This window comes from Clarias gariepinus, chromosome 22, assembly GCF_024256425.1.
Source record: "Clarias gariepinus isolate MV-2021 ecotype Netherlands chromosome 22, CGAR_prim_01v2, whole genome shotgun sequence".
Taxonomy (NCBI): Eukaryota; Metazoa; Chordata; class Actinopteri; order Siluriformes; family Clariidae; genus Clarias; species Clarias gariepinus.
Window position 1 is genome coordinate 16,954,622 of NC_071121.1, and position 17,156 is coordinate 16,971,777.

The window sequence follows — 17,156 nt, forward strand, 5'->3', positions numbered from 1 at the left end:
ATAAATATACTTACAACCCATATATATAAATATAAATGTCTTTTCAGCTTTATCTCTCTTATTAATTCAGGATTAGTAGCTCAAGGTTGTCCTGTAAGCTATCAGATGTTTTGTGGTTAAGAATAATCTTCTCCTGGAGCCAGAAACACATGGAACATGGAACACACACTTTTTTATCAGTTCGTTGTGATTTATTACTTCAGTTTGTCAATGTGCCACACTCAGGTTTGTCGAAACAGGTTTCTAATTCAGTTCATTTATGTTGCAGAGAATAGTATTCTAACAAATGAAAAAAGTGTGCATGTGTATCAGCTTCATCTCCATTCTAACAATAATCATGAGAGTCAGGTAATGCAGGCATGTTCGTGCATACAGAACATATGACATCATACACTGACCTACTCACATGTATATACAGGACTTAAATAATCACACTGCATTCCCCTCAAGGTTATGTTTTTAGGCTTTTTAAGGCATTTAGAGAGACCATATTTCAGTCGTGTGATGTCTGGATCTATAGGGCTGTGTGTATATATCAGTGGAGGTAGTTATGACAGGGCAGGGAATGTTATAGTTAAGCCTCTGCAGGCAGCTTGTGACTTATGTGGTGTGTGGTTTCAAGACCGCACAACAGCGGCTAGCTACTTGAGTATCCCTGCTACATCTGCGTAGGAATCAGGAAGGGAATATATACTATATTAACTATAATTCTCTCTCGTGCTTGTATACATTCACTGATTAACCACCCGCAGATGAACTGAACAACACTGATCGCAACCTATACATCAGTGAACTGGAGACAGGATCATGGGCACCCAATGCCCGAGAGGATTTAAAGCCAGTCTGTCCTATCAAATCCCACAGAAAAGCCAGTGCAGCACAAATCACTGAAAAAAGCTCAATGCTCAATGTTGGGCATGATGAAAGGGCACCAGAACACCGTTGGGCACAGCAGAACACCAAGGAGCCCAATGCTACCAACTCAACCTCCTCATATTCCAATCTGATTGAGCGTTCATGGGATACGCCAGACAAACAAGTCTGATCTATGGAGGCCTGATCCCGCAACCCAGAACACCCAAAGTGTCCACTGCCAACGTTATGGTGCCAGGCACCACAGCACACCCCTAGACGTCTTGTGACCTCTTAGAAGAGCCAATAAGAAAAAAACGAACCCAAAACCATGTATGCGTGCATAGTAGATGGAGGCACAGTGCTGTGAAGAAATGTCATGAATTTCTATTTTTGCTAATTTGTCACACTATGGATTCAGATTCTTATGCAAACTGTAATGTATGACAAGAGGAAGACGAGGAAGCACAAACCACAGTTTTTAAATAACCATTTTACTAATTAAAGAAACAAGGTTATGCAACACCAACCACTCCCTGACAAAGGTGAAAAAGTAATGGCCCTGACAAAGGTAAAAAAGTATAAGCCAGGTTTGTTAACATTCACATCCTCTTTAATGGGCTGGTCCAGCAGTGACCTGCCCAGAGAATGTTTTGAGCATTTATTAATTTATACAGGTCCTGTGTTTACACAGTAATCCAGTCCCAATAAACAGTCCTAAACCATTGTTTTCCAATCTGAATAATCAGGGAAAAAAATATTTTACAGAAATTACAGAAACCTCAGTAAACTTTTGAAAATGCTGTCGTAATGACATTTGCAAAAAATATCGAAGCAGACACTGTCTGAAAACTGGCAGGTGGTTTGTTTAATATTTCAGGAATTTACAGACTTTTTTTCCGACTTTTTTAGAGGCTACAGCTGCGATTGGGAAACAGGGATTACTGTGTGTCTTGTCCCTGTGAATCTTGAGTGAGATCATGTGGAAAAGTGTCAGAGCCATCAGAATAGAAACTTCTCACCTTTTCAGAGCTATACACAGAAAAGCCAAAGGCCCTCCATAGATTATAATGATGTGAAACAGATGTATGTTGAAGTGTGTGCGTGTGTGTCAAGCGGGTCTCTTGGCTGTAATTTCTTGGTGTTTATCACACAAGCACATGTCTCTATGTTAATTGTTTCCCAATGTTTAAAAATTTGTGCAGTGGACTTTCTTATTTGCAAATTCAACATACCTGTGAAATCAGTTAGATGGAAATCCCATTTCTAATGTTACTTTACTGTTACTGGGTGCAATGAGATTGAATCATTAATTACAATGATGTTGATTAAATAAATGCGAGTGATTACAACCTGTACTGATAGAGAGAGTATATATGAGGAAGTACTTTGTGTTTAGTACTACAGTACTGATATACAAGCTGATAATAGCAGCACGGTTGTTCAGTGGTTAGCACTGTCACCTTAACTTCTCGCAGCCAGAGGTCTAGAGCTCCGCCGTGGCGGTTCCCAAGTGCTGGATGAGAAAGGAGAAGGGTTGGGCGTTGGGCTAGCAACCCGCCCCGGAAAAAACAACTGCTACGGAAACAGCGAAAGTCCTCTACAATGGAGAACCCATGTTGCCCTATGCACTGATCTGTACTTATGGCCTTAAGGATATATACCATCACATACACATTTTATTTCCATTAATCAGTTAGAAATAATGCCTGCACTCTTTTCCTTTTGCTGTTTTTTGTCATGTCTTTCTTGTCTGTCTCCCTTGTTTAATTGTAGCCTCTCTCAGGTCTCGCAGGTCAATGTAAAACATTCATCCTTTTGAACAGAGACAGAAGTTTTTGTGCTGTTCTTGTGAAGCCCATTGACAAGCCACTTTCACTATCTCTGTTTTTTTCCCCTCCAGACAGAGAGAGATATATAAAATCAATAACCTGCTTTGTTTGATGTAACACCTGTATGAATTGTTTACTTGTGTTTGTATTTGTGTTGTGTGCGTGTGTGTGTGTGTGTGCGCGCATGTACAGTATCTGTGTTACATTTTTCTTTGCCGTTCCAGACTACAGTGCGACTGCCAGCACAACACTTGTGGTCCATCATGTGACCACTGTTGCCCCGGGTTCAACCAGTTGCCATGGAAGCCAGCCACCACTTACAGCGCTAATGAGTGCGAACGTGAGTTTCTTCACTCTTTTTTTTTTTTAAACATATGCGTCTCTCAGGAGAAGAAATAAATAAATAAGACACACAATACAGTGTTATTAAGTAAAATAAAGTACAAGAAATACTAGATACACTAAATGGCCAAATCTATCTGGAGCATCACTCTGAAAGGTCCTCAGGAAGGGCTTGAGTTTAAATTTCAGCACTGCCAAGCTGCCACTTTACACTTAACAGCGTCCACATGTTTAAGTGAAATAAATGTAAGTTGCTTAGGAGCAACACAAAGCAAACTTCATGATCACCTTTTGGACAAACAGCAACACTGACTGCACTCCAGGCCTCCTCGAACGACTAAAGTGCCTGACCTCACTGTGGCTGCATACGTAATAAGTGCAGTTATTTTATTAAAAATGCTCAATCTCAATGCAAAGCCCAGCAATCAAGCAGCTTCAGTAGTGTTGATGTTGAAACGACCAGCAGAAAAACTCTACTCTATATTGAACTTTGCAAAATTAATACTTTGATCAGCCATAACACATGGCTCCAAGTGCCTCTGGGGGGAGCTGTTGAGTGTTCTAGTATGTCCGGTGCATCCCACCCGTATTTAGATCTGCAGGCCCTGTTGGTGGCCTTGGGCTGTTTGCCTGCTGGGCCTCGGGTGTGGCTGGCTGTGGTGCACTGGGTGTTCTGGTCTCTTACTATCACGCGCCTTTAATTGTCGGTAAGTTCTGGCTTTTCTGTGGGATCAGTCAGACAGACTGGCCTTTGGACCCCAAGGTCAAGAAAGAGCTTTGTGATCCTGCACTGGCTGCTTTGTGAGAACTGAGCATATTGTCTGGTTGTTGATAGCGGGTGTTTTTTTTATTAGGCAACTCATTAGACAAGCTTGCAAATCTGATGGTTGTTGGAGTGGGATGTTAGATATCAACTTCAAATGTCTAGGAAATACACACACACTGAGATATTGAGGATGTAAAACATCTGTTAGCAGAGCCACGTTGAAAAAAAACAGAGACAGCAGCTCATCTTTGAGGTTGTCATCACTCCAGGGTCTGTATGCTGCAGTTGCATCTTATCCAGTGCTACAGAACTGAAACCGGTATACACTGGGATGTTTTTTTTTACCGTGTAATGTTTTATTCTTCATACTTGTGTAGTTACGGTCACTAAAAGATTCTGACTAAACTACAGTATAATGACTGTAGTGAGGGGGAAGGAAGTCTTTTATTTTGTTTTATGTGTAGAGATTAGTACTTGTGAGTGCTTTCTCCCTTCATCTAACCGTCATTATCTCTAGTAGAAAATCTTTTAATGACAGTAATTATAAAATATAAGTCGCCTTCGAAATAACCATCCAGTAGTTGATACTCCAGAGGGATTTCATGTAAAGCGTCTGATGCATATTAACTTTGCTTCTTTTAAGTGGAGTGAAACCTGCAATTAAGAAATCCAAATAGAGGGAGATTTTCATAGTTCATACTTCAGACGCGTCAGCAGCATCATAGCTTATTTTATTTTATTATTTTATTAAATAAATATATTTCTAGGACAGTTTTGTTTACATTCCAATACAGAGATCATTTTCTATCTTGTCTGCATGCTACATTTTATTTTACAGTAAATAAACCATATGCATAAATAACAGTAAACCTATTTAAAATTTCTTATTGTAATGTTTAGGAGCACTTTATTTTAATAATTTACTTATTTTAATGCTCTTAATGTATGACTGAAAATGACATGTAGTGTACTCCTCTCTGCCACCCCTCTGCGCCCCCCATTCAGTTAAAGTGAAAATGATCGATAATACACTCTTGTGTGTTTCCGCCCGCAGAGTGTAACTGCAACAGACACTCGTATAAGTGCTACTACGACCCCGAGGTAGACCGGAGACGAGCCAGTCTGAACATGCACGGCAAGTACCAAGGAGGCGGAGTGTGTATGGAGTGTCAGGTAAGATAACACACTAGAAAGTAAGAAAGAAGGAATATCACTCAATGTCCTGTCTGAGTAGTCAGTTCAGATATGGTGATGCTCTTGGTATTTCCTTTCTGTGCAGCACCACACTACAGGAATCAACTGTGAGCGCTGTGTACCAGGATACTACAGGTCACCTGACTACCCTCTGGAGTCGCCTATGGCCTGTTCACGTGAGAGTGGAACCATATAAAAACCAAACAGGAACAATATCTCATGCTACTGAGTCTCATTTGAGTCTCTCTCTCTCTTTCTCTCTCTATGCAGAGTGTTTGTGTCAGTCAGATTTTACTGATGGCACGTGTGAGGACCTGACGGGTCGCTGCTACTGTAAGCCCAACTACACGGGGGAGAAGTGTGACTCTTGTGCAGAAGGATATGAGAACTTTCCAGCTTGCTATTGTGAGTGTGTGAATGTGTGTGTAAGAAAGAGCGAGACAGATCATTTTTTCAGAAGCAGTTGTGGTCAGAAGTTTATATGCACTCATCATGAAGATGGTCACCAGTGAGAACTGGTCTTTTTCTCAGGCAGAATGATTGTACAGCAGAAGATATGTTAGTCAACCCATTAAGTGCTGTCAAACAAACCTTTTTTTATGTTGTATGCAGAGAAGCGACCAGCTATAGTCAATCATGATCACTAACAGGAAGTTGGACGGCCATGGGCTTGGCAAATTAAAAGACATGGTCACGAATGCAGGAGGAGAGACAGGATGCAAGTGCAGACTGTGGCTTATTAAAGTGTAGATTAGAGATTATGAAACAAAACAAACACAATGTACAAACGTGAATCTGACTACAGGAACAAGGGCTTGGGCTAATACAAAAACCAAGTGAACAAAAAAACCATAAACTTAACAGAACAGAATGGCTTTGTTCCCTTCCACAGTGTACTTTATAGTCTACTCCCTGCTCCCTGTGCAGGGAATCCTGGGTTAACATTAGCACCTCAGATACAGTACCTGTTACTGCCGCTGTAGAAATTTCACACTATGGAAATAAAATATTGATTATTCATTGAAACAAAAACCAATACCATTATAAAACATGCGCTGCTGAAATGTGTTTAACTGGTAAAAACATTTTTGATTAATTTACAAGATTATATATAATACTAAGGATTTCTTCACTCACTCATCATCTATACCGCTTCATCATGCATTCAGTGGTGCGGGGGGCCTGGATCCTTTTTCAGGAGACTTAGGGCACAAGGCAGGATGCCAATCTAGGGCACACACACATACTACACGCAATTTAGGAACGCCAATCAGCCTAATCTGCATGTCTTTTTGACTGTGGGAGAAAACCCACCAAGCAGGGGGAGAACATGCAAACTCCATGCACACAGAGACAGGAATTGAGCCTGTGTAACCACCGTGCCGCCCATCTAAGTATTTCTTGATTAAGTAAAATTTTTAATTATTGTGTCCTTTAAATATGACGTGGTCCTTAATAATAATAATAAATATATAAATCTTTTTTCAAGCTCCATTTTTTCACGCTCCAGCCAGACACAATGACTTATGTGAAATTTTTCATTCCCTTTTCTGTTGCGTTTCCTACAACGTTCGCAGTTCCCTTTGAACTGAACATTTTCGCTTCTTGCAGTTTGGAATTACACTTAACATGCACCCAGTCTAGTATACTTCCCAGGGTACTTCAGGCCGATTGGAACGCACCTTATATATAGACAGACTATAACTGAACAAGGTGCAGGTGGGTACAGTTACAACATGGATGGTATGCTGGGAAATGCAGTCCTGAGATGACCGTCAAAATAAAAGTCTGGTCAAAATAAAAGTCAAAACACTAAAGTAAAATATTTGAAAGCCCAATATGACCTTGACATTTATGTTTATGATGAGTAAACGTAAACACGTGATAAACCCACAGCCTGTGAGACAGATATGACAGATATGCATTTTGACATTAAAGCAGATTGAATGTAATAGTGATCGTGGTGGCCATGAAGAAAGATTACATATATGATAAAAGCAAACATTTGAGCTGTGTATGACACAGTACAGCAGTAAGAGCACGCAAAGATACAGCAGTGTTACCAAGTTATTACAGAATGTAATTATTTTTTGAAAGATTTGGTCAGTTAATGAGTTGCATTGATGTCATAACTATTATTAGGAAATATATCTTTATTAGATATGAATATAAAAACCTGGGCCTGCTGATGCATCTTTTGCAGATTCTAGCTGATCAGTATAACAATTTTTAAACTGATTTTTGCATGAAACTATAAAGTATGTTTTATGTTTGTGTGTGTTTGCTGCAGTGGTCACTCCCACCTTCCCCACGCATATCAACGGAGAGGCTCGGCCTGCAGGAGAGATCATCAGTAAGACTCATCTGTGGATTTCTTTTCATATCATATTATATGAAATAGGATTATTCCAATGGGTTCTGTGCATGTGTGTTTGTTTTTATAGACTGTGAGTGTAATGCGGCAGGCACAGAAGGAAATTCGTGTAAGGCAAACCCACACACACAGACCTGTGTGTGTAAACCTGGTTTCTCAGGACAGCACTGTGAGATCTGTGCTCCGGGGTACTACGGCCCCAACTGCTATCGTAAGCACACACACACATTCACATTTGACTAATTAAGTAATGAGATATTTTTTCCTTTTGCATCATGAAGATTTATAATAATTTTGCTTTATCAAGCACTGGCTAAAATATCTCATATGAACTCATGCTGTCGTATTGTATTATCATACACATTAAGAACACGTTAAGAACTGAAACCTGTAAGTATAGTGTTAATGTAAGAGCATTTCCACACACAGCATGCAGCGAGAACTCACAGAATTGGGAAAAAACAGCTGTGTGGCCATAAGAAAACCACTTAGTGAGATAAAAAAAAAAATGCTTCCATTTTTTGATAAGCGTAAAGAGTGGAGTAATGGAAAAAGGTCATGTGGTCTGAGAAGTCCAGATAGACCTTATTCCAGAGCAGTGGACTAAGTTAAGGTCCTAGGTTAAGAAGGCGATGCACCAAGCAGATGAAGTGATATTAACCTAGTTACGTAACCCAGTGTAAGTATCCCTCCAGTTATGTAAACTTTAAAGCACTTTTTGTAAGTCGCTCTGGATAAGAGTGATGCACATACAGTTCAGTAGAGAGTGATAAAATATAATTATACTACTATTTATAGATACCCACAAACAAAGCAACTGGTGTTGTTCTGCTGCAAACAGTACAGACACACACAAACACACACACACACACACACACCTGCACACAAACACGGAGTGTGTATCTGACCCTCTGTCCCTCCTCTAGGCTGTCAGTGCACATGCCCAGGTTGTCTGGACGGAGCATGTGATGGAGAAACAGGACAGTGCGAGTGTCGAAGCGGCTTTTACGGCTATTCATGCGATCAGTGTGCTCCCGGCTATTTCAACTACCCTCTGTGCCAGCGTGAGTGTGTGCCAAGTCTCATCTTTTACTATGTCTTTGGTTACACAGTACACACACTGTTTTTTTTTTTGGTTAATACGCATTCAAGTTTGTAATTACACATAAGCATACATTCTCTCTGTCTCTGTCTCTCTTTCTCTCTATAGTTTGTGGCTGTAGCGCTATAGGCGCTCTACCTGGTGGTTGTGACTCCTCTGGGCACTGTGCATGTCGGCCCGAGTTTACAGGCCCTCGCTGTGATCAGTGCAGCTCGGGCTTCCACTCTTATCCTAACTGCGAGGGTAAGAAAACACATATGCACAAACACATACACACACTGCAGTACAAACCCATGGACTTGCTCTATATGATATACTTGCTGTAGCATGTCTCACCGTAGCTGTATCTTTTTCCCAGCGTGCACCTGCGACCCGAGGACATCCCTAGACTCCAGCTGCAATGCGGCAGGGCAGTGCCAGTGTAAACCCAACTACAGCGGCCCCAGGTGTGAGTCCTGCGCTCCGGGGTACTACAGTTTCCCTACCTGCTCACGTAAGTCACAGAATCTTCATAAATGTGGACTTATTTTGAATCTACTCACTGGTAGTAGTAGCCTTAATGTGGGAGCCCCATAGTGACGGGGAGGAAGTGGATACGACTAAATTAGGGAGAAAATCAGGGCGTAAAAACTGTTGATAGTTCTGAGAACTGTATGACAGAGACAGTTTTCTAATCGTTTGAAGTAAATTATATACTGACGTTGATCTCTGTGTTTCTCTCCGTATCTGTTAGCCTGCCAGTGCTCAGAGGAAGGCTCTCGGTTCAGCGTGTGCGATCCGGTTTCAGGGCAGTGTGTGTGTCTACCTAATGTGGTGGGGGAGAGGTGTGACTTGTGCAGCTCTGGATTCTACAATTTTCCCCTGTGCCAAGGTGATTTTTCTTCCTTTCCAGTCTACAGCCAGGGCTGAGCTCACATAGTCTTAATCGCAGTCTAATTCTATTCTCTCTCTCTCTCTCTCTCTCTCTCTCTCTCTCTCGCATGTAGCGGGAACATGTAATCCCGCCGGCTCTCTGGAGAATGAGATTTTGCCCACTGTGGTAAGAACGGCAAACATCTGTATTTAAGTAAACTTGATATAAAACCATTTAGCCTGCTTTATAAAGAAAATACCATCCAGTGACTGACCGTACTCATGGCATCACTTTCTCTCTTACTAACACGTATTTGTTAGGGCTCCTGTGAGTGTAAACTGAATGTGGAGGGCTCAGCCTGTGACAGATGCAAGCCGCTTTACTGGAACCTCTCACCCGATACTGTGTTTGGGTGTTCAAGTAAGAAAGATTATCAGCAATAAAGCAGTCGTTGATGTGATCGTTCGACTGTAATGCATTGCACTGTTTAATGTATTACACTTGGTGGTGTTTTTTTTTTTTATCTAGGCTGTGAGTGTAACACTGCAGGGACAGTGAGTGAAGTGGCAGAGTGTAGACAGGTGGGTTCACTGTCTGGAAAAAATGTGAAAGGTATACACAACATAATGGAGTAAATGAGATGTTTTTGAATGTTGTGTGCGTGATTGTGTGTTTTCAGGGTAATGGACAATGCTACTGTAAGCCTAACGTGTGCAGTGGAACATGTACAGTATGTAAGGACGGCTACTTCCATCTGGACCGTAACAACTACTTTGGCTGCCAGGGTAAGGTGATATTTTAAATGTATAATTTAAGCATAATATTGGAATTATTAGCCTTTGACTGTGTGTGGGATTCCAGGTTGTCAGTGTGATATTGGAGGTTCAGCTCTTCCGTCATGTGAGGAGAGAAAAGGCAGGTGTAGGTGCAGACCCAATGTGGAGGGGCCCAAATGCAACCAGTAAGAGATATACAGCATCTTTCTAAAAGTGTAGTATGTCCTGGCTTTTACTGTGAAGCTACACACTCCTGGTTTTGTTTCCTAGTCCACGTCCTGATCACTACTTTCCTGACCTTCACCACCTGAAGTTTGAGGTGGAAGAAGGCACAACGCTGGATGGCCGGCCAGTGCGTTTTGGTTACAATCCACTGGAGTTTGAGGGGTTTAGCTGGAGGGGCTACGCTGAGATGTCCATCATTCAGGTAAGAATTTTAGAATGGACAAAAGAAAAAAACTAAGTTTTTAGATGTTATTGGGTTTGTTATCTCCTACTTCAATTTATAAATTTTATATGAAATAAATAAATTCAACAATACAGTAAGTCCCCGAGTTCTGTTCCAGGAGCACGTTCATAAGTCAGATTTGTTCGTAAGTCAGACAAAGTGAGTCTTATACACCTTTGACACAAATATACAATGTAAAGCATAAAAAAACCCACACACACACGTTTGGTGTTTTGGTTTTGTATTATGTGTTTACTGCGCGCTTTAACAGGCGCCATTTTGTCTTAGAGTTGTTTTGGGCTGTGAACTCTGTCTCGTTGATGATTTTCCAAAATTAAGGTCGTTCACCATCAGGACAGCTTTACAAGACAGCATTCTACTATCATTGTGCTTCTGGACTGATTAGTTGAAACTTGTGATGGCGATTTATTTCTCTCGCAGCCCCACACGCAAACACATACAATACACTGGATGTTGGACATTTTATATACTGTATTTACTTACAAACAGGAAATATTGTATATAATAGTAAATATTAGTATCTGATGCACTGCAGTATAAAATATATGCGAGCTACTTCCGCGATTTGTTTGCACTCACATCTAAGATATGCAACTAGCTGTTTTTACATGTCTTTAGCCAGATTTATGTTTTAGCGTCTAGTCTAAACTGTAGATCTTGTGTACACCTGTACAGCGTAGCCTGATACGCATGTCCCGCAACTGTAACTACACGTTGTGGCGATGGAATAAAAAAGTATCATTAAAAGTAAGACAAAAAATGGCGTAAAAAATTTGTCGTACACCAAGAAAACCTCCCAGAGAATGGTGAAGTGATGCAGCAGAGCAGAAATTCCACCGCCAACTATTGGTTTGATGGAGTATTCGCAGAGTCACACTGACACACCAGTACACGAGTGTAAATGATCACATTGCCATTGGGTACGCAAGTATGCTCTGCATAGGTGCAGAAGCATGAATCAGGCTTTACAGAAAGCACTCAGTGACCTTCACCTTCCCCAGTTGGTAGCTGTTGTATGACAGGGTAGAGCTGGCTGATGGGGCAAACTGGCAGATAACCAAATTGGCATGAAAATGAAAGAACAGACAAAAGCAAATGTTTAAGTGATAAAGATGAGTGAAAATGAGTCTCAACAAACGTGAAAATGTCTGCCAAAATATTGATGTTCTGTGTAAATGTGTAATGTGTGTAAAGGTATAATGTATTCATTTTACTAAGAATTTTGTGCAGAAATATTGTATGCATCTTAAGTTTGTCCTGTGCATGTTTAATGCTCTGCAGCTCACTTTCTAAGACTTGATGAAGTCTTTAAAATATCGCTTGGCTTGGCTTGTGGCTTGGTGAAAGAGCTGTGTGTAACGGTTTGATTATTTTGTGCTGCTCTTGGCTTGATACTGTAGTGCCGGTGGTGGTTTTAAGAAAAGTCTTTTGCTTTTGTGCTCTCTTTCCTTCTTTCTCCCTTGCGCTCCATTTCGGATATTCTCAAAATTCAAAGCCTCGGGTTCTGGTTGAAGTGGTGGTCGGATCCCCAGATCTTTTCCATGTGGTGTTGCGCTATGTTAACCGTGGAGGCACAGACGTCTGGGGGCGCGTCTCGGTGATGGAAGACAGCAGGAATTTTCTGTGCAGCAACTGTGAGTCCCATATCTATCTTCCTCTTCTTTATCTTTTATGTCCACCTCCGTCTTTACTCCTTCCCTTCACTCCCTCTTTCCTGTTCCTGATTCTCAAATGCGCATGCTCTCAGGTGATCCAAAAGCTTCACTAGCTCGGTTGCTACGGCTTCTCCTCTCCAAGCCTCCACCAGGGTCTGAATCCAAACAGACAGACCCAGATAGCTAGATTAGATTCACCTTCCCAACTCTAGGTCTTTAACACAGACCTTTGCTGTATACCTTCCCTTCCCTTCCCATTTCACTCTTACCCTTCCTCCTCCCCCTGCTCTTTCCTCACTTTTGTCTATCTCAGAGCGCAGTTAAATTGACGGTGCACGTGAATGAGGCGGACGTGTATCTCAAGCGCTTGATCCTCAGATATGTAAGCACTGAGCCTGCCGTCTCCCACGGCAAAATCACAGCCTATCCCAACAGCAGAAGAGGTATGTCTGATGAATCTTCAGACAATGATCAGCCCATGCCTGTTATTAAATTTTCTGTTCGTATAATACTGTGAAAACTGTTACATTTACTGGTGCATCTCAATAAATTAGAATATCATCGGAAAGTTGTGTAATTCAATTAAAAAAATGAAACTCATATATTATATACTGTATATTCACTGCACACACAGTGATATATTTCAAGTGTTTATTTCTTTTAATTCTGATGATTATGACTTACAGCTAATGAAAATCCAAAATTCAGTATCTCAGAAAATTAGAATATTGTGAAACAGTTCAACATTAGAGACTCGTGGTATCACACTCTAATGAATTAAATAACTTAAAAATACCTGCAAAGGTTTGGGCTACAACTGTCGCATTCCTTGTGTCAATCCACTCTTGAACCAGAGACTGCGTCAGTGGTGTCTTACCTGAAATAAGGACAAAAAGGACTGGACTGTTGCTCAGTGGGCCAAAGTCCTCTTTTCAGATAAAAGTAAATTTTACATTTCATTTGGAAATCAAGGTCCCAGAGTCTTGAGGAAGAGAGGAGAGGCACAGAGTCCAAGTTGGTTGAGGTTCAGTGTAAAGAGCAACCTGGGCTTCCAACATGTTAGCAGTGCCACAGAATGATCGCCATCATGCCACGCTGCATTGCTGCAGTAATTCATGCATACTGAGCCCCGACCAAGTATTGAGAGCACTACATGGTTATACTTTTCAGTAGTCTAATTTTCTGAGATACTGAATTGAGCCATAATCATCAAAATGAAAGGAAATGAACACTTGATATATATCAGTCTGTGTGTATTGAATCTATAAAATATATGAGTTAACTTTTTGAATTGAATTATGGAAATAAATTAACTTTTTGATGATATTCTAATTTATTGAGATGCACCGGTACACTTTTAAGATTAAAGTGTTAAACTGAACACAAGTTAAAAATGCACATGTAAGTTAACCTAATAAGATGGTTGAATATCGTTTACCCCGTTGCTCTCTCTTTGCCCAGGTTCTGAACAGTCCAAACAGATCGTTTTTGCTCCCAGTTCAGAGCCCACATTTGTAAATGTGCCTCAGAACAGTTTTGCTGAGCCATTTGTAATGAACCCTGGCACTTGGACCATCATCATCGAAGCTGAAGGCATTCTACTGGTGCGCAGAATTTTACTTTAATTGTTCTGTTCGGTGTCTCTTAGATTTTTCCGAAATCATCAGGTTTGATTAGTATATCGGGCCGAGTATGAGTGAAAAACTTCTTGTAATGTCTTTCTCTGTGTCTTTGTGCAGGACTATCTGGTGATGTTGCCCAGTGCGTACTATGAAGCTCCTATTCTACAGCTGAAAGTGACTGAACCCTGTGTATACAGCCCAACACACGAGCCTAATCAGAAGTCAGTAGCAAACGCATGCAAGACATTTTTTACACTCCACTGCAATCCATACACCTGCTCTAAATACTACATCTCTTAAGAAAGAAACAAAAAACTATTTTTTTTTAGTATTTGGTGATTTCTGATCTAATTCATTATCAGTGTTATTAATTATTAATAATAATAATAATAATAATAGGGGTCAGGGTTAGCTTAGTGGTTATGGTATTGGGCTACTGACCAGAAGGTCACTGGTTTAAACCCCCAGCATCACTGAGTTGCCACTGTTGGGCCCTTAAGCAAGGCCCTTAACCCTCTATTGCTCAGATGAAAAAATAAATGCGATAAAAAATGTAAAATGTCACTCTGCATAATGCTTAAATGTAAAATAATTTATTTAATATCTGTACTTTTACATTATGTTTTTTTTTTACAATGTGAGTGCTTATTAAATGAAAGTGTACATTAATGGTTTCTTTGTGTTGCCATGTGTAGTTGTTTGCTGTATAAGTACCTGTCTCTGGAGGAGTTCCCATCTCTTTCTTGTAAGGATGCCAGTTGCAGATCAGATAATCATCTGCCCAGATCTTGCTCTTTAGAGAAGATTACACCTCAACACCCAGACATGGCTGTTTGCAGTGGCAATGATGTGAGTATCAGACCCACACCACTGCAAACTCTTTTGCCATGTCACCTTACTTGGTTAGATTTTATGCATTGATTTATACTTGTCAGTCCACAAGTCCGCTATACTGTATGTGTCTCTGCAGATCAACATACAGCTGCGCGGTCGAGTACCGTTACCTGGTGAATATGTTCTTGTGGTGGAATATGCCAGTGAAGAGAAAGCTCTGCAGACTTTTACTGTGTCTGTTAACACACCTGGAGGACGCAACCACCAGCAGCGCATCACACTACTCCACTGCGCATACAGGTGTGTTTATTTGTCTGCGTGCACACAGACTGAGTGATAATTCAATAATTATTTATTATTATTCAGAATGTTCAGTTTATTTTGGTTTCACACCCTTAGGCTTAAAGTTGATGCACAGGATTATTAATTTTCTTTGTTTATATGCTAACATTATTTGGGAACTGAGTAGGTTTAAGGTAAATATTCAAGAACATATTACGTCTGGTGCAGACATTGTGTCATCATGTGCTGCACTGTAAGTTGGTTAACATTTTGTGTACATGTAGTTAAAAGCAAATATGAATCTAGTATAGTTTACTTAACTCGCTAAGGTGCCTTGTTAATGTGTGTTTTAACTATATGAAATCTTAATTGGTATTTTATCGCAATGAACTGATGCAAAAAACACTTAGGAGAGAAATATTTCATTGAACTGCTGATGATTGAGCCAAGCTTTCTGGCATTTTAACGTTTTACGGATAGAAATTTCTGTTTTTCTTTTTCATTCATGCATCTTAATTTATTCATGTAAATAATTTAACTTTTCTAAAATTCCAAATTAATTGAATGTTTTTGTTTTTGTGTGTGTGTGTGGTGTAGTTTCTTGTGTCGTGCAGTGTCTGTGGATGAAAGGCAGCGCATAGCTGTCTTTACTCTTTCTACAGAAGTTGACATACAGCTCATTGCAGACCGAAGCAACTTCTTCCTGGTAAGAAAACATTTGTCCCTTTGCTTTTCTCTAATCTTACACAGGATAGTAAAAAAATAATCTGTTCGTGTCTAATGCATGACTGATGTGTCGCAGTTTTTATGTAATTTATTCTCAAGGATGATCATATTTCGTATGTCTGATCTTCCCTCCAGTACAAAGTGTACCTGATCCCTCATGCTCGGTTCACTATGGAGTACCTAAAACCTGGAGTACACTGCATTACCACCCATGGGCACTTTGAGCCTGACAGGTACTGCTGTGTAGCGTACTGTAGTGTATTGATGCTTAAGCACTTGTATGAAGATTAAACATGCTGATTTATTTTTTAATCAACAATATTTTTTCATTTATTACCAGTGTCAGGGGACATTACTTTTTAAAGTAACTAATTACTTTACCAATTTATTTAGTCTTTAAAAAGTAATCAGTTACATTATAGCACTACTTTTTGATAAAAGTAACTAGTTAGAGTACTTTTTCATTGCAAAAAAATTTTTTACTTTTTTGTGATTCCTCATGCATGTTGTTTAAGTCAAGATCTTTATAATTATTCTACCTTCATGACTTAAGCGAAGTTTGGCCCATCTGTTAACTACTAATACTCCTATCTCGCCTACGCGGGTTGCTCGCGTTGGCCGTAAGTACGGTTCATTATCATTCACAGCAAGTTTTGGCGCTGTGATTAGGTTTCAATCTTTCCACGTGCAGTCCTCGCATAGGTGAGATAGGGGTATAAAACCAGGAATAACAGAGGGGGGCGGGTTATCGGGGGCGGGGCTTGTAGGACGACTTTCTCTCAAACACACACACACTAACGGATTAGGAATTACTGTTGTCTGTCTCACAGATTATAAATTGTCTAAATAATGGATTACATTTTTGAAAAAGTTACTAAATAACTGAGTACTTAAATGGCGGACCTCACGCGTTAGATTACTCGTTACATCAAAAAAGTAATCCAAACTACTTACTCTAACGCGTTGTTTTTAACAAGTTAATCTGTATTTATAAACACCTTACACATCCCCACATCCCCCTATCCTACTCATTCAACTTCAAGTCAGCCTTACATGTCTAAGAACGGATAAACACCAGGCATATTTAAAGAAGGAAAAGAAAGAAACAAAAACATGGAGCTGGTAGTCTGGGTTTTGTATGCAAAAAAAGATTAAGTGAAAAACCAATCACTAAAATAAGAAAAGGATTAAACTATAAGTTTTTATGAAAAAAGTAAAGGAAGGGCTTCCACACTTGTTGAAATGTCAAGTCTGAATCACAGATTTACTCGTGAATCTTCTCCAGGGATAAATGATTTCCTTGAACCACTGGGCGGGGGTGGGTGAGGTGGCGTCTTTCCACTTAAATAAAAGAGAACGTCGGGCCGGGATGGATGCAAAAGGCAATAATCAATGTTTAGCTGGAGTTAGAAGCTTATTTTTCTCTCCACTGATGCCAATAAGAGCAATCAGGGGGTCTGGTTGAAGATAAGGTGCG

The 17,156-nt window shown here is 40.2% G+C and overlaps 1 protein-coding gene across 2 annotated transcripts in view; it reads left to right on the forward strand.

Moving 5' to 3' along the window:
* lama5 (laminin, alpha 5) overlaps nucleotides 1-17,156 on the forward strand; it is a 73,928-nt gene that overhangs the window by 26,935 nt on the left and 29,837 nt on the right. Inside the window, exons 7-29 of one of the 2 annotated variants that reach the window (XM_053481786.1) lie at nucleotides 2,909-3,024; nucleotides 4,847-4,965; nucleotides 5,072-5,162; nucleotides 5,257-5,391; nucleotides 7,277-7,339; nucleotides 7,431-7,571; nucleotides 8,287-8,424; nucleotides 8,571-8,705; nucleotides 8,821-8,955; nucleotides 9,196-9,333; nucleotides 9,449-9,501; nucleotides 9,636-9,735; nucleotides 9,844-9,896; nucleotides 9,995-10,100; nucleotides 10,177-10,276; nucleotides 10,362-10,518; nucleotides 12,056-12,194; nucleotides 13,677-13,819; nucleotides 13,955-14,058; nucleotides 14,533-14,686; nucleotides 14,808-14,971; nucleotides 15,551-15,659; nucleotides 15,815-15,912. In XM_053481786.1, the coding sequence (XP_053337761.1) occupies nucleotides 2,909-3,024; nucleotides 4,847-4,965; nucleotides 5,072-5,162; nucleotides 5,257-5,391; nucleotides 7,277-7,339; nucleotides 7,431-7,571; nucleotides 8,287-8,424; nucleotides 8,571-8,705; nucleotides 8,821-8,955; nucleotides 9,196-9,333; nucleotides 9,449-9,501; nucleotides 9,636-9,735; nucleotides 9,844-9,896; nucleotides 9,995-10,100; nucleotides 10,177-10,276; nucleotides 10,362-10,518; nucleotides 12,056-12,194; nucleotides 13,677-13,819; nucleotides 13,955-14,058; nucleotides 14,533-14,686; nucleotides 14,808-14,971; nucleotides 15,551-15,659; nucleotides 15,815-15,912 (2,691 nt within the window). Of the gene's footprint in view, nucleotides 1-2,908; nucleotides 3,025-4,846; nucleotides 4,966-5,071; nucleotides 5,163-5,256; nucleotides 5,392-7,276; nucleotides 7,340-7,430; nucleotides 7,572-8,286; nucleotides 8,425-8,570; nucleotides 8,706-8,820; nucleotides 8,956-9,195; nucleotides 9,334-9,448; nucleotides 9,502-9,635; nucleotides 9,736-9,843; nucleotides 9,897-9,994; nucleotides 10,101-10,176; nucleotides 10,277-10,361; nucleotides 10,519-12,055; nucleotides 12,195-12,528; nucleotides 12,659-13,676; nucleotides 13,820-13,954; nucleotides 14,059-14,532; nucleotides 14,687-14,807; nucleotides 14,972-15,550; nucleotides 15,660-15,814; nucleotides 15,913-17,156 lie in introns of both variants that reach the window. The other variant, XM_053481787.1, reaches the window with a different exon arrangement.